The 25,448-nt window shown below is 33.8% G+C and overlaps 1 protein-coding gene across 1 annotated transcript in view; it reads right to left on the reverse strand.

The window, feature by feature from the left end:
• The window catches only part of LOC120335372 (uncharacterized), a 43,769-nt gene that overhangs the window by 16,974 nt on the left and 1,347 nt on the right, over positions 1-25,448 (reverse strand). Inside the window, exons 3-48 of the mRNA XM_078120094.1 lie at positions 24,000-24,203; positions 23,205-23,411; positions 22,038-22,262; positions 21,072-21,278; positions 19,342-19,548; positions 19,050-19,259; positions 18,740-18,946; positions 18,198-18,404; positions 17,870-18,076; positions 17,579-17,785; positions 17,210-17,416; positions 16,542-16,748; positions 16,219-16,425; positions 15,607-15,810; positions 15,007-15,213; positions 14,620-14,826; positions 14,018-14,224; positions 12,922-13,125; positions 12,542-12,748; positions 12,226-12,432; positions 11,786-11,992; positions 11,458-11,664; positions 11,093-11,299; positions 10,739-10,945; positions 10,063-10,269; positions 9,397-9,603; positions 9,057-9,263; positions 8,715-8,921; positions 7,789-7,995; positions 7,436-7,642; positions 7,091-7,297; positions 6,743-6,949; positions 5,478-5,684; positions 5,102-5,308; positions 4,527-4,733; positions 4,207-4,413; positions 3,862-4,068; positions 3,341-3,547; positions 2,811-3,017; positions 2,492-2,698; positions 2,145-2,351; positions 1,627-1,833; positions 1,065-1,271; positions 746-952; positions 403-609; positions 37-243 (exon numbers count right to left, since the gene is read on the reverse strand). Of these exons, the coding sequence (XP_077976220.1) occupies positions 37-243; positions 403-609; positions 746-952; positions 1,065-1,271; positions 1,627-1,833; positions 2,145-2,351; positions 2,492-2,698; positions 2,811-3,017; positions 3,341-3,547; positions 3,862-4,068; positions 4,207-4,413; positions 4,527-4,733; positions 5,102-5,308; positions 5,478-5,684; positions 6,743-6,949; positions 7,091-7,297; positions 7,436-7,642; positions 7,789-7,995; positions 8,715-8,921; positions 9,057-9,263; positions 9,397-9,603; positions 10,063-10,269; positions 10,739-10,945; positions 11,093-11,299; positions 11,458-11,664; positions 11,786-11,992; positions 12,226-12,432; positions 12,542-12,748; positions 12,922-13,125; positions 14,018-14,224; positions 14,620-14,826; positions 15,007-15,213; positions 15,607-15,810; positions 16,219-16,425; positions 16,542-16,748; positions 17,210-17,416; positions 17,579-17,785; positions 17,870-18,076; positions 18,198-18,404; positions 18,740-18,946; positions 19,050-19,259; positions 19,342-19,548; positions 21,072-21,278; positions 22,038-22,262; positions 23,205-23,411; positions 24,000-24,203 (9,534 nt within the window). The remainder of the gene's footprint in view (positions 1-36; positions 244-402; positions 610-745; positions 953-1,064; positions 1,272-1,626; positions 1,834-2,144; positions 2,352-2,491; positions 2,699-2,810; positions 3,018-3,340; positions 3,548-3,861; positions 4,069-4,206; positions 4,414-4,526; positions 4,734-5,101; positions 5,309-5,477; positions 5,685-6,742; positions 6,950-7,090; positions 7,298-7,435; positions 7,643-7,788; positions 7,996-8,714; positions 8,922-9,056; positions 9,264-9,396; positions 9,604-10,062; positions 10,270-10,738; positions 10,946-11,092; positions 11,300-11,457; positions 11,665-11,785; positions 11,993-12,225; positions 12,433-12,541; positions 12,749-12,921; positions 13,126-14,017; positions 14,225-14,619; positions 14,827-15,006; positions 15,214-15,606; positions 15,811-16,218; positions 16,426-16,541; positions 16,749-17,209; positions 17,417-17,578; positions 17,786-17,869; positions 18,077-18,197; positions 18,405-18,739; positions 18,947-19,049; positions 19,260-19,341; positions 19,549-21,071; positions 21,279-22,037; positions 22,263-23,204; positions 23,412-23,999; positions 24,204-25,448) is intronic.

Genomic DNA, 25,448 nt, shown 5'->3' on the forward strand with positions numbered 1-25,448 from the left:
TTAAACTCATTTTAATGTAAATAATATTTAGCTTACTGTCACAGAAACTTCCTTCAATATTCCATGTTCCATTTATATTATCATCAGATACAGTTGTGTCTTCACAAGTTGCTATACCTATTCCTGACATATAATAACCTTGATCGCATTCCAAATTGCATTTTGCTCCAAATGTTTGGTTTACGGCGCAAGATGAAGAAATATATCCATGCGGAAATATTGGGTCAGTAGAACAAATTACAGCTGAGACAAGAATAATACCGGTTTATAAAAAATATTGTAACCCGAAAACATGATAATATTGTATATTTATTTATTTAACTTTGGGTTTTCATAATGGGTTATTGTATTTAAATATATGATATTATATTTATCAAATCAAAATAATATTCAACCCTATACCTTTACAAACAGCATCTCCTACATCCCAAGATCCATTTTTGTTGTCATGGCCTTCAATAGTATCATCACAAATGGCTGTTGGTGTTCCAGACATATAATATCCTTGATCACATTCAAGAGAACATTCTTCTTCATATATTTTGTCTCCCACACATGATGAGGAAAGATTTCCATTACTAAAATTTGTCTTTACTGGGCATGAGATGACTAAAAGGAAAAAAATTTAATTTAAACACAAAAACGTGATAACCAAAACAATGAAGAGCATTTGTAGAAATATTTTAAATAAACGTCTTATTATACTAATATCTGAAAATAGTATCAGTTGCAAAATGTTATTGACTTTCACAAAAGCTTCCCTCCGTGGACCATGATCCAACTGTGTTGTTATCATCTAGTGTTGTATCATTGCAAGTTGCAATTCCTGTCCCGATTATGTAATATCCTTTGTCACATTCTAAGTTACATTGTTTTCCAAACTCATTGCTTTCTGGGCATGACAAAGAAAGCTCTCCATGCTCAAATGTTAAATTGGTGTAACAAGTCACAGCTAAAAAAAGAAAAACAGTATGATGCATTAAAACTATATGAAAATTCAATGGACACAAAACTTCCGATCAAACAGTATTGCTGTTTTTCATACATAGTGTTTATTACAATACCCAAGCAAACTGCATCAGATGTATTCCATGTTCCATTTTTATTATTGTCTTCAACTGTGGTGTCATCACATGTTGCAATTGGGGTTCCCAGCATATGATAACCTTGATAACATTCTAGATTGCATTCATCTCCATATGTTTTGTTGCCTACACAACTTGAATCAAACTGTCCATAAGAGAATTTCAATTCAGTAGAACAGGTGATAACTGTAAAAAAATTAGTAAAGATTAAAATAAATACGATGGGAAAAGGAGATTGCCGACTATATTCCGCAGAGTATCAAAAAATAAATACACACAAAGATACATGTTTATGCAATTGTGAATCAATCAATAATGTTCTGATTATATAATATCCCCCATCACATTCCATGAGACACTCTTTTTTCATAATATATCTTCAATATAAAATATTTTTTTTGGAAACATTCAATACCAGTGCTATGTGACAACTATAGCAATAACTAACTGTGCTTTCATTAAATTCCAGAAAAAACATAACAGAACATTTGTAAAAACTATTTTTGTTTTGTTTTGATATAATTCATAAAACTTAACCCACTTTCACATATGCTTCCAATGGTAGACCATGTTCCGATCGAGTTGCCATGGTCTGATGATGTATCATTGCAAATGGCTTTGCCTGTTCCTATCATATAATATCCTTGATCGCATTTTAAGTCACATTGTTCTTTATACTTAATGCTATCTGGGCAAGATGAAGAAAGCCCTCCATGATCGAATGTTAAGTCGGCAAAACAAGTTACAGCTGAAACAAAGTTAGCATGTATTAGACACAAGATTTAGCAAAGGATATCTATCACAAATATTATGCAAAGTGCTTTCCAAATTGCACTTTGCTCCAAATGTTAGGTTTACGAAACAAGATGAATATATCCATGCAAAAATATTGGGTCAGAAGAACAAATTACCCTGAATAAAAAAAAGTGATAAAATACAAAAACAATGATAAGAAAGTATACCTATTCATTCACAATTTGGGTTTCCATAATTTATTAGTTTTTTTTTTTATGTACGGTATGATACTATACTAATGAAATGAAATGTTCATTGCCATACCATTACAAACAGCATCTCCTACATCCCATGATCCATTTTTGTTGCCATGGCCTTCCATAGTATCATCACAAATGGCTGTTGGTGTTCCAGACATATAATATCCTTGATCACATTCAAGAGAACATTCTTCTTCATATATTTTGTCTCCAACACACGAAGGGGAAAGATCTCCATTACTAAAATTTGTCTTTATTGGGCATGAGATAACTGCAAAGATCAAAAATCTGATTTATCTTAAAAAGCAGTGTAACCAAAACAATAAATGTCATTCTGAAAAAAAATTTCAAATTAACTTCATATTACAATATATGCTAATATAATAGCCTTAGTTGTAAGATGTTATTGACCTTCACACAAGCTCCCCTCAGTAGACCACGCTCCAACTGTGTTGTTATCATTTGATGTTGAATCATTGCAAGTTGCATTTCCTGTTCCAATCATATAATATCCTTTGTCACATTCTAAGTTACATTGTTCTCCAAACTCATTGCTTTCTGGGCATGACAAAGAAAGCTCTCCATGTTCAAATGTAAGATTGGTGTAACAAGTCACAGCTAAAAAAATTAAAATTGTATGATGCATCAAAACTTTATATAAATAGGTCGAATGCAAAACTTTCGATCGATCAGTATAGCTGTATTTTATACATAGTGTTTATTACAATACCCAAGCAAACTGCATCAGATGTATTCCATGTCCCATTTTTATTATTGTCTTCAACTGTGGTGTCATCACATGTTGCAATTGGGGTTCCCAGCATATGATAACCTTGATTACATTCCAGATTGCATTTATCTCCATATGTTTTGTTACCTACACAACTTGAAGCAAACTGTCCATAAGGGAACTCCAATTCAGTAGAACAGGTAATAACTGTAACCAAATTAGCAAAGAGTAATTAGCCATATATTTGCTGCAAATTATGAAAAAATAAATACACACAAAAATACATGTACATGCAAATGAATCAATCGATAATGTTCTGATTATATAATATCCCTTATCACATTGCGTAAGACACTCTTCTTTTCCAAATGTATTTTCAACGCGAGATGAAGAAAATCTTTTGTTAGAAACATTCAATACCAATGGTATGTTACAACTATAACAATAATTATTTGTGTTTCTTTGAAATCTAAAAAATGGGTATAACAGAACAATGGAACATGATGTAAAAACTATATTTTTTAACTTACTTTCACATATGCTTCCGATGGTAGACCATGTTCCGATCGAGTTGCCATGGTCTGATGATGTATCATTGCAAATGGCTTTGCCTGTTCCTATCATATAATATCCTTGATCGCATTTTAAGTCGCATTGTTCTTTAAACTTAATGCTATCTGGGCATGATGAAGAAAGCCCTCCATGATCGAATGTCAAGTTGGCAAAACAAGTTACAGCTGAAACAAAGTTAGCATGTATTAGACACAAAATTTTATCAAACAATATTTATTACAAATATTATGAAAAGTCCATTCCAAATTGCGCTTTGCTCAAAATGTTAGGTTTACGGAGCAAGATGAAGAAATATATCCATGCAAAAATATTGGGTCAGTAAAACAAATTACATCTGAGTAAAAAGTATTAAAATACAGAAACAACAATAAGAAAGTATACCTACCTATTCATTCACAATTCGCTTTCCATAAAGTATAAGTTTTATTTATATTCGGTATGATACTATACTAATGAAATTAAATTTTCATTGCTATACCATTACAAACAGCATCTCCCACATCCCAAGATCCATTTTTGTTGTCATGGCCTTCTATAATATCATCACAAATAGCTGTTGGTGTTCCAGACATATAATATCCTTGATCACATTCAAGAGAACATTCTTCTTCATATATTTTGTCTCCCACACATGATGAGGAAAGATTTCCATTAGTAAAATTTGCCTTTATTGGGCACGAGATGACTAAAAGGATAAAGATTCAATTTAGACACAAGAACATGATAACCAAACAATAAATGGCATTTGTAGAATTTTTTTCAAATTAGCTTCATATTACAAAATATGCTAATATAATAGCCTTAGTTGTAATATGTTATTGACCTTCACACAAGCTCCCCTCAGTAGACCACGCTCCAACTGTGTTGTTATCATTTGATGTTGAATCATTGCAAGTTGCAATTGCTGTTCCAATGATAAAATATCCTTTGTCACATTCTAAGTTACATTGTTCTCCGAACTGATTGCTTTCTGGGCACGACAAAGAAAGCTCTCCATGCTTAAATGTTAAATTGGTGTAACAAGTTACAGCTAAAAAAAAGAAAAACAGTATGATGCATCACAACTATATGAAAATACATCGAATGCAGAACTTCCGATCAAACAGTATTGCTGTATTTTATACATAGTGTTTATTACAATACCCATGCAAACTGCATCAGATGTATTCCATATTCCATTTTTATTATTATCTTCAACTGTGGTGTCATCACAAGTTGCAATTGGGGTTCCTAGCATATGATAACCTTGATTACATTCCAGATTGCATTTATCTCCATATGTTTTGTTTCCTACACAACTTGAAGCAAACTGCCCATAAGGGAATTCCAATTCCATAGAGCAGGTAATAACTGTAACAAAATTAGCAAAGAGTAAAATGAAACAAGTAAAGGAGAATTGCTATATATTTTCTGCAAAGTATGAAAAAATAAGTAGGCACAAAAATACATGTTTACAGAAATGCGAATCAATATATAATGTTTTGATTATATAATATCCCTCATCACATTCCATGAGACACTTTTCTTTTCCTAATATATTTTCAACAAAAGATACAGAAAATCTTCTGTTGGAAACATTTAATACCAGTGGTACCTGACAACTATAGCAATAATTAATGATGCTTTCTTTGAAGTTCAGAAAACATATAACAGAACAATGGAACGTGATGTAAAAACGATATATTCTGTTTTGATATAATTCATAAAACTTAACTTACTTTCACATATGCTTCCAATGGTAGACCATGTTCCTATCGAGTTGTCGTGGTCTGATGATGTATCATTGCAAAAAGCTTCGCCAGTTCCTATCATATAATATCCTTGATCGCATTTTAAGTCACATTGTTCTTCAAACTTAATGCTATCCGGGCATGATGAAGAAAGCCCTCCGTGATCGAATGTCAAGTTGGAAAAACAAGTTACAGCTGAAACAATGCTAGCATGTATTAGACACAAGGTTTTGTTCGAAAATATATATCACAAATATTATGGAGAATAAAAAAACATCAAATTTTGTAATTCCCATATTTTTTCATATTATATTGTTCCTTGTTGATGAAAATTAAAAACAAACAAAATGTTTTTATTGATTACCCAGACAAGAAGCATCGGAGGTATTCCATGTTCCATTTTTATTACTGTCTTCCACGGTAGTGTCATCACAAGTTGCGACTGGTGTTCCCAACATAAAGTATCCTTGATCACATTCAAGATTGCATGTATCTCCATATGTTTTGTTTCCATAACAACTCGATTCAAATTGTCCATACGGGAATTCCAGTTCAAGAGAACAAGTAATGACTTTTGGAGAAAAGGACAAAAGCAAGTTTCAGTGTACAAGTGTAATAATTTTCACAATTATAGGTAGGGTTACTGGTCTAGTATAGTCTAGAACAGGGGTGCACAACACGAGGCACGCGTGCCAAATTTGGCTCGCCATACGCTCAAACTTTGCACGCGAATGGTTTCTTAAAAAAAAATTATGATATACATTAAAATTTCACGTTTATATCAAAATCAGTTTTTCAGGATATTAATTTGTTTCAATAAATAGATATTCGTTATTATGTATTATTATTGAAATCTGTTTGATGTGTGTTTTACAGCAGTTCATTTACACAGGTTGTTTCCCCGAACATCGACTTCTTTGTTTACTCCGTGACATTGGCCAATCAGCAAGATGCAAGAAGTGACGCTCTGACACTTTTCTCGCTTAGACAGATTTTAATTAAGGCGTGGTCGTAAACATTACCTCATTTTCGCGTTTTTGAATTCTATTCGTTAGTTTTCAGTTGAGTTTCGGATATGTAAATATATATAAAATAGTTCAATGATCACTTTGTCTTCTTAGGAGTTTCATTTTAATTGCAGTAATCAAAAATTAGTGTCGATATATATATATAGCTGTGATAGACTAGGCTAAAATTCTTTACCGGTACTTTTAAAAAACAGATTGTTTAATGCTATGAATCAGAATGATAGCTTGAAACGAATATCCCATTTTACAAGCGCCAACTCGCGTAACCACTTCTAAAATAGGCACCGAAAATTTTGCAATGTTAAAGTATAGGAAGAATTTTACGGGGGTCAGAGGTCGGGGAAAGGTCCATACCAACGATTGTCCGTGGCACGCGACAAGAATATTTTGAAATATTTGGCACATGTCCTCATTTGAGTTGTGCACCCCTGGTCTAGAATTATATGGAAATCTGATATTTGTTTCTTCTTGTTTGCTAATCATGTCTTTTCCTATTATTGGAATGATTGATTTGAAGGGAAATAATTGGTTAACAACATGTTTGTGATATTTTTGACAGTTTCAAAAAAAATTTGATCAATTTTAATGTAAATAAGTTTACCTTCACAGAAACTTTCTCCAATATTCCAATTTCCATTGACATTATCATCAGATACAGTTGCGTCCTCACAAGTTGCTAGACCTATTCCTGACATATAATAACCCTGATCGCATTCCAAATTGCATTTTGCTTCAAACGTTTCGTTTATGGAGCAAGATGAAGAAATATATCCATGCGAAAATATTGGGTCAGTAGAACAAATTACACCTAAATAAAAAGTATTAAAATACAGAAACAATGATAAGAAAGTACACCTATTCATTCACAATTTTTGTTTCCATAACGTAAAAGTTTTTTTTATATACGGTATGTTGCTCTACTAATGAAATTAAATGTTCATTGCTATACCATTACAAACAGCATCTCCTACATCCCAAGATCCATTTTTGTTGTCATGGCCTTCTATAGTATCATCGCAAATGGCTGTTGGTGTTCCAGACATATAATATCCTTGATCACATTCAAGAGAACATTCTTCTTCATATATTTTGTCTCCAACACATGATGGGGAAAGCTCTCCATTAGTAAAATTTGTCTCTATTGGGCATGAGATAACTAAAAGGATAAAAATTCAATTTAAGCAAAAGAACATGATAACCAAAACAATAAATATTACTTGTAGAAATATTTCAAATAAAAATCATATTACTCTAGGTTCTGATATAATAGTATCAGTTGTAAAATGTTATTGACCTTCACACAAGCTTCCTTCGGTGGACCATGATCCAACTGTGTTGTTATCATCCGATGTTGTATCATTGCAAGTTGCAATTCCTGTTCCAATCATATAATATCCTTTGTCACATTCTAGGTTACATTGTTCTCCAAAGTCATTGCTTTCTGGGCATGACAAAGAAAGGTCTCCATGCTCGAATGTTAGATTGGTGTAACAAGTCACAGCTAGAAAATTAAAATTGTATCATGAATTATAAGTTATTGAAAATGTCTTTTAAAACGCAAAACTACCCCAAAAAAAAAACATATTACTATAGTTTATGCATATTTCATGCTAATTTCATGAGATGTTGTAGTGTTTATTACAATACCCAAGCAAACTGCATCGGATGTATTCCATGTTCCATTTTTGTTATTGTCTTCAACTGTGTTGTCATCACAAGTTGCAATTGGTATCCCCAGCATATGGTACCCTTGATTGCATTCCAGATTGCATTCATCCCCATATGTCTTGTTGCCAGTGCAACTTGAAACAAATTGCCCATGAGGAAATCCCAATTCCAGAGAACAGGTAGTGACTATTGTCAAGATAAAAAAAAACTAAAACTGATAAAAATTGATAAAAATCAATGACTGCTTGAGTACAAGATTATTATATCTCAAATGCAATAGAAACGCATGCACACACTTTTATATTTATTTATATATATTGTAAAGCAAACTAACCTAATCATATTTTAGGTAATATTCTATACAAAATCTAGTCTGTGTATACCTAATTAATTTTCAGACTTCTAATATGGCACTTAGGCTTGACTTTTTAGTATGACAGTGGCGTGAATTTAGGCTTTTTTGATGCATATATTTGCTATCCTAAAAGAAAGGTAGTTGATCGGTAGTTGAAATAAACATAACTAAACATTACATATCAAGTAAAATTTTAAATATTTTCAACAGCTCCATGGTGATAAACTTCATCTGCAAACTTTTTTTTGTGAAATTTCATTATAATATTTAAAGTCACATACGGTACATAAAATGAATTCCTATGTCTCCTGATCAAAATAAAAGTCAATAAGCATTTATCAAACAACAATCTCCTACACAATTATTAACTGTATTCAATTTCGTGGGAGGAAAAGAAACAAACAAAGCCCTCGCAATGACTGAAAGTTTGTAAATATTCATTATTTAATTTGCGTTCATCTCCAAAGCGGATGTGATGTTGAGCATGTATTTAGGTATCATCTCTGCTGCTTGAATAAACTATTAATTGTGCATAGAAAATTCAATTTACTTTTACATAAACTGTCCTCAATGTTCCATGTTCCATTAATATTATCATCATCTATCGTTGCATCTTCGCAAGTTGCTTCACCAATCCCAGACATATAATATCCCTGTTCACATTCTAAATTGCATGTTGCACCAAACGTCTGGTTTTTAGAGCACGATGAAGAGAGAGAACCATGTAAAAATACCGGATCAACCAAACAAATTACACCTGAAGCAAGTATATGAATACAAACATAATATTGTTTCTAAGCTAATGGATAAAAACATACCAAAGCCAACTAACAGCGGGTATTTTTTTAATTTTTATACCGTTATATTACTGAAAACAATAGTTAAACTATACTTTTACAAACAGCATCCCCCACATTCCACGATCCATTTTTATTGTCATCGCCTGCTATAGTATCGTTGCAAGTGGCTGTTGGCGAGCCAGATATATAATAACCCTGATCACATTCAAGAGAACATTCTTCTTCATAAAATTTGTCTCCAACACATGATGAGGAAAGCTTTCCATTTGAAAAGTTTAACTTGAGTGGGCATGAGATAACTGAAGAAATCAATGGTATAGTTTTTAGAACGTATAAAATAAATAAAACAGTAAATGATAATGATGTAAATCTTATTTTTAAAAGAATAATTTTATTTTATTTGAAGTCAATTTTTTGATAATTAATATTAACCTTCACACAAACTCCCTTCCGTGGACCATGACCCAATTGTGTTGTCATCATTGAATGTTGTATCGTTGCAGGTTGCTATTCCCGATCCAAGCATGTAATAGCCATGGTCACATTCAAGTTCACATTGTTCTTCAAACATATTACTTCTTGGGCAGGATGATGAAAGCTCTCCATGCTTAAATGTCAGGTTGTTGTAGCAAGTTACAGCTAAAACAAATTGAAAATGCTTCACAAATTATGTTCACCAATTCCCGTGCTTTGTGAAAGTTGCGAGTCAACTAAGGTTTAAGTCAAGTCTGAGTCCCAAGTCGAGTCGAGTGACTGCATCTAGACTAAGGAAAAATATCAAGGCGTGTTGCTGCTGTTTCAGTACAGTATGATTTCATAAATAATAGGTAAAAAATGAGCTAAAATCACATTGACACTGAAACTCCTCTCGAGTTGAACCAGGGTTTCTTTGAAAATCAAAAGAGGATTTATTTATTCATTCACAACACTTACCTCAGTATCGACATGGTTTATTCATAGTAATTTGGGATTTTTCGAACTGAATTATGCAATAACACATGAACGGGAAACTTAAATCTCAAGCAAATGTTGTATTTTTCCTTTTAATTTTTTTAGCCCATGTATGAAGTATATAAATAATATTGCAAAACACAATACCCAAGCAAACCGCATCAGAAGTATTCCATGTTCCATTTCTATTGCTGTCTTCTATTGTAGCATCATCACAAATTGCAATTGGTGTTCCTAACATATGATAACCTTGATCACATTCCAGATTGCATTTATCTTCATGAGTTTTATTCCCAATACAGCTTGATACAAATCGTCCATGAGGAAATTCCAAGTCAAGAGGACAAGTAATGGCTATAGCAAAAAGGAAGGAACAAACAAATTATTGAATAATTATTACAAAATTATTAACGTGAGAAGGATACGATTATGGATGCAATTTTGTCACCAATAGATGATTCTGCATATTCCTATGTTAACAAATAAGAACAAAATTTTTAAATACTGTGGTTGATAAATAAATTCAGTGAATAGTTAATTTGATGAATACTTTTAATAGCTCATTTTAGTGCGATATGATGTAAATTTTTTTACCATCTAGCATTTAGAAAAAGAATGTTCCTGTATCCACTGGATGCAGGACAAATTTCCAACAAATTTTGAAACATTTCATTCACTGAAGATTTTTAAATTGCCAAATGATTGCAATAGTGAATGAAGTCACCTTCTAGTGATAAAAGCTCAAAAAACTTTATAACGATGTTTACAATAGATAAGACATATTCTCATGCATTTATTGAGATACAAATAAGATTCGGTTTACCTTCACATGAACTGTCTTCAACGTTCCATGTTCCATTAATATTATCGTCATCTATTGTTGTATCGTCACAAGTTGCTTCCCCTATTCCAGTCATATAAAATCCTTGATCACATTCCAACTTGCATTTTGCGCCATAAGTCTGGTTTTTAGAGCAAGATGGAGAAATAGCTCCATTTGAAAAAAGTGGGTCAACTGAACACACTACACCTGTAAATTTAAATATAGAGTAATTACATGACAATAAAAGAGTAATTTACTTTTTTCCCACACATAATCAAAAAATGTTTCTGTTGACATCATTTCTATTTTGCAAATTGTTTCTAGGGTTTTTAATGTTATTAAATATATTTATACTTTCACAAACAGCATCCCCCACATTCCATGATCCATTTTTGTTGTTATAGCCTTCTATCATATCATCACAAGTAGCTGTTGGTGTTCCAGACATATAGTATCCTTGATCACATTCAAGAGAACATTCTTCTTCATATATTCTGTCTCCAACACATGAAGGTGAAAGCTCTCCATTAGAGAAATTCAACGTCGGTGAACATGAGATAACTAAAAATGAGGCAATTATAATTAGCAGTTTTAAAGATTAGTGGTATAGTATAAATAGTTTGCTGTTTGATGGTTTTCACGATTTAATATTGTGAAACCCTTCATGAAAATAAAAAAAAATATTTGGAAGAACTTTACTTTAATTTTTTAATAATTACCTTTACACGAACTGCCGTCGAAAGACCATGTTCCATTAGTGTTGTCATCTGTTAAGATGGTGTCATTGCAAGTTGCTACCCCTGTACCCAACATATAATATCCTTGGTCGCATTTCAAGTCACATTGTTCCCCAAACGTGGAGTTTCGAGAACAAGAAAGTGAAAGCCATCCATTCTCAAAAATCGGGTCGTCATAACAACTCACATCTGAAATAATGTAATATTATATCAGAAATTTTACTATTTATAATATCTATCGAACTATAAGAATAATTTTTTTTCAATTTTCAAATGGTCCAGATTTTTTTGCCGTTGATTGCATTATTACCAAAACACGCAGCGTCGCTTGTATTCCATGTTCCATAAATATTATCGTCGGTGGCATTAGTATCAACACAAGATGCAGTGTATGTTCCCGTCATGTAATATCCCCGATCACAGATTAGATCACATTGCTGTTGATATGTCTTGTTTCCAATGCATGTTTTATCAAATCTTCCGTTAGCAAACTCAATGTCGGAAGAACAATACACGACTAAAATAGTGGTAAAACAATTCAAGATAAGAAATTTTTCAATATATAAGTAGCAGACAGAAAAACACCGCATTCAAGAGGAGGGCAGTAGATTATCTTAGCTAAGAAAGAAAAAATGGTGATATTATATATAGAGCTAAAGTCGCATTGGTTTCTTGTATAATTTAATATTACATCAGAGGCAATGAAAATTGTATATAACTAAACTATCATAATATATAATTGCTATTCACTTTCACATGAACTTCTTCCAAACTCCCAAGTCCCAATTGTATTGTTATCAGTTGAAGTGGAGTCATTGCAAGTTGCTATTCCTATTCCCGACATATGATATCCTTGATCGCATTCCAAATCACATTGATTTCCAAACGTTGTGTTTTCAGTACAAGAAACGGAGAATTTCCCATTCGGAAATTTTTGATCATTACCACATGTAACAACTGAAATAAATCCACGAGTTAGGCGAAAATAACATTTTATACTCAATATTTTTTTTCCTATGTATTCATGTATTCAATACATATTTTCAATGATTTATCGCATCATTACCAATACAAGAAGCATCTCCAGTATTCCACGTTCCATTTCTGTTGCTGTCTCCCTCTATATTATCGTCACATGTTGCTGTTGGAGTTCCCATCATAGAATAACCACGATCGCATTTTAAATTGCATTTTTCTCCAAATTTTTTGTTACCATCGCATGTTTCAGTAAATTTTCCACCAAAAAAATCAATGTCAGGAGCGCAGGATACAGCTTGAGAGAGACAATAAATACAATTAAATGCTTTATTCTTTAGCAATCGCACATTTTCCGTCAACTATAAATCTATACATAGTCCAGCGTATAAAAAACTAAAATAAATGTACTGAATAAATATTTCAAATTATAATAATGAAGAACCTCTGAGAATTGGAATGATAATTCACCTTCACAGATATTTCCCTCGACAATCCATACTCCATTTGGATTATCGTCATTTATTGTTGTATCATTACAGGTTGCTTTCCCCCTTCCCGACATAAAGTAACCTTTGTTGCAAATGAGATCACATTCGTCATCAAACATGTTGGTCTCGTTGCATGTTGATAAAGCTCCATTGGGAAATGTAGGGTCAACTGAGCACACAACAGCTACAACAAGATTTTTCATGATAATCGACTCAACTCGATAACTTGAACATAAACAGGAATCTGTTACGAACTAAAGAAACACGTGGATGGCATATATGAAGATTTAAACTTCTAGATCAGGAGTTCTCAACCGTTTTCTGTTAAGTACCCCCGACTCAGGAAAAAATCAACCCGAACCCTCAGTAATCAGACACCAAACAAAGTTGTAATATATGAACTAACAAATCTTCGTGTTGAGGTTATTGCCCTTGTTTTCTTTGCCTACCTAATGAATATTTAAAATCTTACTCTTAATTTTCTAGCCGTGCTTGTAGCACATTGTCTTATGTGATTTTACGATTTGGCTGCAAAACCGTTGTTGCGTCACAACAAACAAGACCAGGGAAAATCTACGCTGAGTTTCAATCGGCACGCATTTCTTCTGGTAGTAAAGGATATTAAAAAATAGCAACACATGAAAATACAACTGCCATCCAAGTACCCCTTGAAATCTTCCTATGAACCCCAGGTTGAGAACCCCTGTTCTAGATAATTCAAGCCACCCCATCAGATTTGCTGTCACTTGGAAACAAAGTTAATCGTTTGATTGCAAAATAACTTGATATACAGTATTAATGATTTAATCAAAAAACGTTAGGTAGAGTCCAACTGAAATGATGTTTCGCGTTCTTCTTTCGCCACTTGTAAACATATGAAGAACTTATACATATAACGTCGCTCAACCTGCTAACATATTATTTTGATTTCAAAATCTATCAGCATAACTTCAAATTTTATTCGCAGGCCGTACAATTTGAAAATTCTGCAGCTGGAAGTTTTATGACTTGCAAATTAAAGTAAACTAGATCAATTCGTTAAATTCTACCTATTGTTGAAACAATGCTGAATTTACCTTCACAAACGCTTCCCGTGGTATTCCATGACCCGTTTACGTTACTGTCATCTACTGTAAAATCGTCGCAGGTTGCTTCCGCGATCCCTGACATATAATATCCCCAGTTACAATTCAGATCACATTCATTTTCGTATATTTGGTTCTCGCTGCATGATTCATCCAAACTGCCGTTTGTAAAGTTTAATTCCAGAGGGCACGAGACAACTGAAACAAATAATAAAAATGTGGGATGTTAAACATCGACATGGTGAGTTTGATAAACAGAGAAGAAACATTCATTTAGTAAATTACAATATATATCACAAAAACGTAAAATAGAACCCCCTACCATTATACTGTAGAAGCATAAATTATACTTATAAAAATGTGCTTATAAAAATACTCGACATACAATTGTCAATGAGAGATTGCCAACGACAGCTCGAATCTTGAGTGTGCTTTGATCGTGTCAAATATCTTTGCATTTTGTTATTACTTTGAAATATTGCGTCGCCCCTGACAGGCCCACCATTTGAGAAATGCTTTTAATGCAGTATTTATTTACGCTTGTACCTTGTCTAATTGCCTACCCTTTCTTATTGAGTGAACTATTATTTTACCTTGGCAGTAACTTCCTTCAGTATTCCAGGCCCCATTTACAGTGTCATCAATCGGTGTTGTATAATTACAGACAGCTATTCCTGTTCCGGACATATAATACCCTCGATCACATTCCAGGTTACACTCCTCTTTGTACGTCTTGTTTCCAGAGCATGACGAAGATAATTGGCCGTGTGGAAATATAGGCTCAATTTTACAGGCTACAGCTGAATGTAATTAGTACAAAAGGTTGATATTGCATAGCAATAAATATTCAAGATGACTGTTAGATATATTAAACGAATGTTGTTATTAGTGGATTTCTTTTTGAAACATAAGTTTGTTGTTATCGTATGTTTGCATGCGGGCAGCACTAAAGCCATATGAGAGAATTTAAGTATGTATACCTTTACAAACAGCATCTCCCGTGTTCCAAGTGCCATTTTTATTATAATCTTCAATTATGGCGTCATCGCAAGTAGCTATTGGTGTCCCAGCCATGTAATACCCATGATCACATTCAAGTTCACATTTCTCTCCATAGGTCTTGTTCCCAGTACACGTTGGGGCAAATACACCATTAGAGAAGTCAATATCGGCAGAACAAAACACAGCTAAAAAGCAGTTTTTGATGAAAACGGCATTAACAATATAACCACTTGACTTTTGAAATAAATTTTCGAGGCTTAAAATATTGACTACTCAAAGGCAATTGCTTAAAATCCTTTTTTTATTATTTAATTATAAATTTGACTAAACAAAAAATTTCCCTTATTGAAACAAATGTTTTCGATTAATTCAAATATATTACCTGTTACATGTTTTCATTTCACATTTAGGAATTAATAAACCGCATATTTTAATTTGCCAAAACTTGTAGTAAATTTTTCAATGCTTTTTGAGTCCTGCTGATTGAAATGAGCTTCCCAGCTATTTATATACCTTTTTATAACTTTATTCTTAAACAAAAGTATATGTGCTAAAGAACGAGCTGAGACAGTGTGTACCTTTGCACGAAACTTCTTCGAGCATCCATGTTCCAATCTGATTATCGTCATCATTTGTTGTATCGTTGCAGCGCACATTTCTTTTTCCTGACATGTAGTAACCGATGTTACAAATCGCATCACATTCATCGTTGAAATTGTTTGATTTGCATGACGAAGAGATGGATCCATTAGGAAATGTTACTTCAAGTGGACAAACTACGGCTGCAAATGATATCAACCATATGTTAAGTTTGTTCAACATATTAACTTGTACTTGAACTAAAATCATGATCTGAAGATAATAAATAATTATGTTGAAAATTATATTGATCTCGTTTGGTTTGATGGTTAGAGTTTTCGGACTGCGCTTCCTTCTAATCCAATTCAGCTTGAGGAAAATAGATAATTCGCGAAGTTTTCGACTTAATTTTAATTCAATTATTATTTCCATGTTTCCTTGTACAAATGCGTCAGTCACCGCCAGATAAAAAATATTATTTGCAGAAACAATTTATTAATCATTACTTCGTTTAAAAGCACATCTTGTTTTCAATAGAAGTAACGTGAGACAGTGACTAAAGTGGTAAAATTTTTATGACATGATTTTGTCAAAGCAAAACATAAATATACATTCACAAACAGTCCCATCGCTGTTCCAAGATCCATTCCTGTTATTGTCATTTGTTAAAAAATCATCGCAAGTTGCCTTTCCTGTTCCTGACAAATAATAGCCTCTATAGCATTCTAAATCACATTTTTCTCCATATGTTTTGTTTCCATTACATGTTGCTGCAAGCGTTCCATGTGTAAACTCAATTTCAGGAGAACAAGATACAGCTGAAATGTAAGATACATCGTTTGTGAGTCAACTGTGAAGGTTAGTTTGTGTACTCTTTTTCATCAACCGAACAGCATACTAATGTTGTTATCTTTGTAGAAATATTTGTATTTACTTTCACACGAAGCGTCTCCAACAATCCATACTCCATTCTGATTATCATCACTTAATGATGTATCGTTGCAGAGTATTTCTCTCGTTCCTCTCATGTAGTAACCCGTGTTACAAACCAAATCACATTCGCCTTCATATGTGTTTGATCCGTCACATGCCAAAGATATGGAACCGTTTGGAAATGGTAGGTCAAGTGGACAAACCACAGCTGTGAAAAATTTTATAAAGTTATACACCAGTTGTAAATATTTTCCATCACCAGTTGTTTTAACACAACCAAAACTATGGTGCAATAACATGATCATCATACGATCGTAGCATAAGATCATCATTGATTTCGGCTACACTTCAGATATAAATATTAGCAAGACAATTTCAAATTCAATGAAATAATAGTAAATTCAATAATCAATATACCTTCTTGATAGTTTTTACCATGGAACATTTTCATTTTCAATTATTAGCCTTCGGGTACAGATTGATTTTTAGCTTTAGATTAACTTTTAACCTATATTAAGATCAATTGTGTGAAATGAAAACGCTGATCTATGTCGTTGGATTATTAGTGTCTGTGAATAAGTTGTTCGAGTCAGACTTTTAATTTGATATAAATGAAATTTTTTTCTCCACACTCGCTTTTGTAAGGTGTATACTTTAATGTGGACATACCTTCACAAATACTCCCGTCAGTATTCCATGAACCATTTAGATTGTTATCATTGATGATATAGTCATCGCATGTTGCAATTCCAAAACCTAACAGATAATAACCAAAGAAGCAAACAAGATCACACTCTTCTTCGTAAGTCTTATTTTCGATGCACGATGAAGATAGATTACCATTCAAAAAGTTGATTTCCAACGAGCATGTCACAGCTAAAATGCAGGGTATAGTGCGTTTAAAATAAGAAACCAAGGTATTGGCCATCGCTTCACTATTTTAGGCAGTAACTATTTTTATACAATTAATCCTAATTTGTGATTTTCTATTATTCAATTGACAACTCATTCTTACGTGTGCCGTATTTGCGTTAGTACCTTTGCATGAATTATTATCTACATCCCATGTTCCATCTGAATTGTCATCAAGTAATGTCAAATCGTCGCAAACTGCTTTTCCTTTGCCCGACATGTAATAACCTTTATCACACTTCAGATCGCAATCGTTTTGAAAACTGGTGTTCGTGGAACAATGAGTAGAAAGTTTTCCGTTCGTAAACATTGGATCAGTTGAACAAACCACAGCTGAGTGTTATATCAACCAATTGATTATCGAGATAAAAATAGCACTTTTGCAAATTCAAATAAAATTTTGAAAAATATCGATACCTTCACAAGAAGTGTCACCTGCATCCCATGTGCCATGCTTGTTACTATCGCCAGTTGTCGTATCATTGCAAATCGCCATTGGATTTCCCACGATGTAGTAACCCTGATTACATTCCAAACCACATGTTTCAGTATAAACTTTATCTCCCGTGCACGTAGAAGAAAGTCTTCCGTTAGACATTACATTATCAGGAGGGCAAAAAATCACTAAATGTAAGTGTTGTTTTTATTATTATATTGATAAATAATATTAATAGACGATTGAACAAATATTTTCATCGGAACGAAACTGCGTTTTTGGGCATTTTCCTTCCCGAAAAGCCCCCACCTTCACAAGAACTTCCAGTGGCTGTCCATATTCCATCAGTGTTATCATCTTCTACTGAGATATCATCACAGGTCGCTTTTCCCAATCCAGACATATAATAGCCTTCATTACATTTCAAATCACATTGCTCTTCGAAAGTTTTATTGCCAGTACAGCTTTCATCAAATCTTCCGTTGCCAAATACAAGATCGTAAGAGCAAGAAACAGCTAAAATAAAAAGTTAATATTTATATATCTACACATATTAATTTTTTTAAATTCAATTTAATTAGAATAGTTAGCAAGACTTTTCCTGGTGTTATTGTGTTACGTATCTGAGCAAAAACTGAATTAACTTGGCTTTGTCCAGATATTTACAGAATATAAAAATTGTCTAGCAAGTAATAATTGTTTATTATATTTAAGGCTCTAACCAATGTAACTGTTGTGAATTAGTAAATTTTACATGTAAACTCTGGTGCCTTTGGTACACGTTTGATTAGCTAGCTGATATACTTTTAGGGGAGATATAGTTAAGGCAAATAGTGAAATTTTGTGACCACCTTCGCAAAAACCGCTTAACACAAGCCACGTTCCGACTTCGTTGCTGTCATCCACCGTTGTATCATTACAAAATGCCTTGCCGGTTTCTACCATATAGTAACCACGGTTACAAACAAGGTCACATTCTTCCTCGAAAGTATTTGATCCGTGGCATGTTGAAGATAATTTTCCATTTGGAATCAAATAGTCGAGTGGACAAGCTACAGCTACTCGAAAAAAAAACATGCGTATTTTAGTAATATAATACCTTGAATTGAAAAGAGGTAGAACAGAATGTCTACGTATTATTATTATTTGAAAATGGGTTACCCGCACAAACTGTTCCAGAAGTATCCCAAAATCCATCCATATTGGTGTCGTCTGTTGGTGTCAAGTCATTACAAGTAGCCGTACCTATTCCAGATACATAGTATCCCCAATTACATTCCAAGACGCATTCCTCTCCATATGCTTTATTTGCGCTACATGACGAAGAAAATCGCCCATTGGAGAAGCTTAGCTCCAAATCACATGTTACAGCTAGATGTAGAATACGAAAGATAAAATTAAAATAATGTTATTAGCAATAAAAAAATAACATCCCGATGATGCAAAATACCACCTGTACATTCTGCCACGCCAATGCTCCAAGTCCCATTCTGGTTATCGTCTTCTATAGTTGTATCATTGCAAGTTGCAACATCTTCAACCGACATATAATAACCATGATCACATTCCAGATCACATTGTTCTCCGGTCTTTTCATTTCCAGTGCATTCAGATACCAGGTGCCCATTGTGAAGAATTTGTGTTATTTGACATGTAACAGCTAAAAATTAACCCCGACATTAACTTATTGGCCATTATTTTTAAAATTTTGTTCAGATATTTTACAATATCTTAATGATTTTATGATATCATCATTATTTAGATTGGGATCTCATTGAACACAGTAAAAAGGCGTTTGGACGTCCCCTCGTCACGGATCGCAAACATTTTTATGCATATGAATTGCCTATGAATGAAAGTACGGTTCATCCAGAGAAGTTTTGATGGATATAGTGTGAATAATATCTTAAAACGTACTTGGGCAAAAATTGTCTAAAGCATAAACAACAAAATCTTTATATATATAGGCGTCAATTACTTTTAATGGAAGGCCTGTTGGAAAACTCTACTGTGAAACTGTCACCCGAAAATTTGATATTCTCTGAAATTTTGCCTTTGGGAATCTAATAAAAAAAAAAAAAACTAAAAAAGGTGTGTAGAAAGGTTCACAAGATAGTAATGTACTTGGTAATAACAAAATATGGTTGACAGTCTCTAACATTCCTTTCACTCATTTAGCGAGTATAACATTGAATATAGGTACAAGTTACGGAGATGAGTGTCATGTTTAAAAATCGGAAGTTATATATAGAAAGATTTGATTTTGTCAGCCTAAGTAAACATCAAAGCAATAGCAAAATAAAAAAAAAGATACTGAAAAAATGTTGTCTATCCTGATGTAACGCAATGCCACTCTTTAAAAGTCAGCTCTTACAAACTCCATCTAAATCGTGTTTGCTCGTATAAATTTCAAGATAATAGGTATTAGTACCATTTTCTATACGAAGTGAACCTATGTATCATTTTTGTTGTAAAGTTTTGTTAGAAACAAATATTGCATTTATTTCAACAATCGTGGTATCAAATATTCAGTAGTTATAAATAAATCTCGCTTCTAGAAGATACAGTCCATACAACCTTTGAACTTTGCTCTGAACTCGCCGAGAACCGATAGGGTTGGTAATGTACCATAAATATACAGCCAAATTCTGCATATACCGCAATATACATATCATATACAGTCAATACTATATGTACGTACAGAGAACTCAACTTTTATATTTACATCATAAATGGCTGTGCTGTATTTGTCTATTGAGTTGACTATATGCATGTATAAGACATTAGCTGCGTATATACATCACCTAAATGGCTGTATATGTATATTGAGTTGGCTGTTTGTACATATGACATTAACTTTTAATTGGATATTTGATTGGTTCTATATCTATATAAGGCTGTACATGCATGGTTTAGCTGTATTTGTATATCAAGACCTGATGTTTCGTCCCCAAAGTTTGCTAGTTTTAAAATACAACACTAATATGTGCACTTTGCTTTAATCAACTTTACCATGCCCCTTTGCTTATTTATAGAAGATATATGATGTTCTTCTTTGCGTAATTGATCTATTGGTATCTTCGAGCACTGCTGCACATTTCGCATTCGAACATTGGGCGTCGTAGATACAACTCGGATTCAAGCATTCATTTTTTTTTTATTATAAAATTTTTCAATTCTCACCCTTGCAAATGGAGCCATCGGTATTCCAATTTCCCTCTGGATTACTGTCGTCTATTGTGAAATCGTCGCACATTGCTTCTCCATCTCCGGACATAAAATATCCTTGATTACACCCTAAATCACATTTTTCTCCGTATGTTTTGTTTGCAGTACATGATGGAGCAAGCCAACCATCTGAGAAACTTATTTCCAAGGAACAAGTCACTACTGTAATATATAAATGGAATTCGATTAAGAAAATTCGAAGAATTTGAGAAATGATTCGTTGAAATTTTATTTGTTTGGATTCGTCTTGCGTAAACCATAGTACATTGAAGCTGCATGAAATTGCAAAAGAAAACTGAAGTGACTCACGCACGATGTCGCATTTTCGAACAGAATTTATATCTCTATTTTATGGACGACGAAAATGTGACAACTCGACTCCGTGCCAACTCCGCCATAAACTGGCCCTATTACTATGGGTATAACTCCAATGACGTAGTTTTGACAATTTTGTCTTTGCTATATATTTTAATTGCTATAAAACTCAACAGTTTCCGCTGAAAAATCTCACATAAAAAAATTCAAGCAGGCACGGAATTAAAATAAATATTTTACATAAAATACACTGAATTTCGTCAATATGATTTTACACAGAGCTGAAATATTGTAACATTGTTTATTTTTAGCTTCGACAAAATACCAATATCGGGCAAATAGGGCTTCAGTAACTAGCGATTCGCTTTTATTAACCTTTGAGAATCAGAAATTTAAATTCAATTGAAATAAGCTATGCTATATAATTTAATACACCTAGAAGGTTATAAATGTTGAAAAAACTAATATGTTCGTGGGTGGATCATCTCCGTCCAAAAGCCTCTCATTTTGATAGTTTGGGTATTTCAACAGCCCCGCGTATAGCTATTTATTGGGCAGTCACGATTGAAAACTGTTTTCAATTTCGTGCGAAGAATGCTATTGTACCTGCACATTCTGCACTACCAATATTCCATGTTCCAAATTCGTTATCATCTTCGGTAGTGGTATCATTGCAAATTGCAACACCTTCGACTAACATATAAAAGCCCTGATCACATTCCAAATCACATATATTGCCATGTATCTCTGCACCAGTGCATGCCGAAGCGAGGCTGCCGTTGGAAAGTACTTGCGACCGACTGCAAGTGACATCTAAGAGCAAAACAAATCCTGGTTAGTTGAAAACAAATATATTCTAATAATGCTGAAATTAATTTAGTTAGCACCGTGTGGTAATTGCGTCGGATGTGTAAGGCAGTAGCCTACTTATTCAGTTGCGGGATTCAGGAGGTTCGCGCTATCCCGTTCGCGGAATCAGCGAACGCGTCTTTGTTTTTTCGTTTAAGACATTAGACTGGCCGACCGCAGCAATTGGACAACCCACACCGAGCTTGAAGTTTAGTGTTATATTAGGCGTTTTGAAAGTGATTTATTTTATTTGTGTAGAGTGTATTATGTTAACATGTATTTTACGCAGAAATATATATACATACTATTCCAAAATGGGGGAACCTGTTGTCAGTGAGTTCAATACAAAAGAAAACTCATTTTTAAAATTTCGAATCCCATCACTGCTTATATCAGTAGTTTTGGCTGAAATGTTTAGATGTATTTTCTGAATATCTGACACTGGTACCTGATACACTCATATTTCCGAATACTATTGGACAGTTACAAATACAGGCCAGACATGTTACAGTTATTAATAATGATTCCACGAACGAGCAACCATGATGGCTCAATCACTTTTCTTTACTTCGTAAAGGCATTAATATCTTATTAATAGATTTAGGTCCGATTCCCGGAAACATACTGAGTTTCCAATAAAGTTTAGAATCTTGAAGTAAACAAGAAAGCAATGCTCAAATATAATGATACGAAGGTCAAAACGAAGTTTTATCGAATCCCATCGAGCCCACAGAAATTCGAATGAAAAAAATAATACCCTTCTAGCAAAAACAACAATCTCGCTGGGAATTTCAAAGAAATTGATTCAGAAGCTAGAGCGGAAAGATGTTCAAGAAGAAGAATATCACCAATAACATAATAACAAAACTACCCATAGGTCCACTGAGTGTCTAGTAAATTTCGACCTCAATGCAAAAATTTTACCTTTACACGAGCTTCCGCTTGTATCCCATATACCTATTGCATTGTCGTCTGCTGTCGTTGCGTCGTCGCAAGTCGCAATTCCATTTCCTGACATATAGTAGCCTTGATCACATTTTAAATCACAAGTTTCCTCAAATATTTCATCTCCCACACACGATGAAGAGGGGTATCCATTAGCAAATGTAGGAGGATTCGAACAAATGACAGCTGAAAATAAGATTTGCAAATTTATTCAAAATCAAAATGTACAAACAAACGTAACAGTTCTGCCTAACCTATTTTGATCTCACGGAAGCGAGGTTGAATCTGCTCCAAATTTTGCATGTGCATTCATCATAGCTCGGATCAGAAGCCTAGGGATTTTGGATGGATTATGTCTTATAATTAGCGAGTTATTAATTAATCAGTAATCGGACACGCGGTGTCACTATGGAGTAAGACCACTGTTTTGGGGATCACCTAACCTTCGATCGATAAGTCTTCGGTTTCTAACCGATATTCTAGTTTTTTAATCGTTACTCATTTCTTTAGTGAGTTTCCTTGACGTTCATTGAGCTTTGGTTTTTGAATAGGTTGCACAATTTTTGACATAGGTCAAACAGTACTAGGTTTCGTTACGTGTCTATTCATGTACACATTCTTGACAATGTAGTGGTTTTAATGAGTTCAATTTCGTCCGAGTAAGGGTATAATTTGCTATGAGGTAAATTTGGGAATACAGGTTTACCTGCTATAGTAGGTATCTTTTCGTCGCGGGTTAATCGAAAAAATAGTGGATATGTGTTTTGAAAGTACCTTCACAAGAACTGTCTCCGAAATCCCACCATCCTATAGCATTGTCCTGGTTTGGCTGTTGGTCAATACAAGTTGCTGTACCTATTCCAGTCATGTAATACCCCTTATTACATTCCAAAGTACATTGGCCACCAAAAGGTTTAACACCTGCGCATGATGGGCCTCCGTTGATAAATACCATCAAGTTTGTGGTACACGTCAGAGCTAAACAAAATTGTATATAGTTAGATGGACTAGAGCAGGGGTGCGATGATGCCACTCATTAAAAAAGCCAGCTTTTTCAGCGAATAATGATTTTTTATGTTACTTAAGATATTCAACCAATGACCGATACGAGAAATATAAATGTCTCTTTATATCGATTAATTTGTGCTCGGCGTCACTCGGTATTGCGTAGACCTATGACAAAATAAAAGAATCCATTCTACAGTTAAATACCACGCAATCTGCAGACTTGAACATACGTGGTTAACCTGTCCGATCATCATAATCCGATAAAGAGCCGAGTGCGACCCCGACGGTAATTCAAGAAGAAGTAAGAAGGCACAACGTGGGCATAAATAATTATTTCACATCGGTAATTGTGATATAGCTTCCAGCAGGGCAATTTAATTGTTAAATTTCAGCGATTCACGATATCCAAATTTTTATCTGTCGCGGAATCCGAAAACAAAAGTTAAGTTGATAATATTTTATAACACCGTCCTCAGTTTTAGTAACTACTCTCTTATTTTCAGTCGCAGATTCATTCTATTATTATATGAAGCGTCTCGTCACCGATGATCGCAAAATAACGAGTTTTTCACTCTGGACGCACAAGTCCGGGCGGAAAAAACAATTATTGACGTATTTGAGACACAAAACAACGTACGTGTATGAGAGGATACTTGTGAGATAGGGAGAATTTCCAAAAATATAGTTTACAAACACAATATCGATGTTAACGGCCTAAACGACCACATCAAGCTGTCCAAAACATTCAGTGACTTGAATAAAATTAGCAAAATCATTGTCAAAACTACGATTCTTTAATTATCCCTAAAAAGGCCTGTTGTCGATGATCACTTAACTTACGGTTTTGTTTGATTAAACGTGCAGTTGTGCTAGAAATAAAAAAAATTATATCCTATGTCCGCTGCGGCCTGCAAAGTAATAAACGTTGATGATTAATATCAGCAATTATAACGTAATGGGCAAAGTAAAAAGACGTTGCGCTGTCGCTGATACTAACCACTAAAAAAATTTATTTTGTAGATTTGTTTAAATTTCACCATTTTATGAACGTTGTTGACGAAAGACAATAACACATATCAATGATTACCAATTCTATAATATACATACAGCTCGTAAACGATCTCAACCCACTGGCGGCCCCAAGCCTTTTACAAAAACGTAATGCGGCCGTCTAAAGAAAAAGGTTGTGCACCCCTGGACTAGAAGATTGGTATC

This window comes from Styela clava, chromosome 2 (assembly GCF_964204865.1).
Source record: "Styela clava chromosome 2, kaStyClav1.hap1.2, whole genome shotgun sequence".
Taxonomy (NCBI): domain Eukaryota; kingdom Metazoa; phylum Chordata; class Ascidiacea; order Stolidobranchia; family Styelidae; genus Styela; species Styela clava.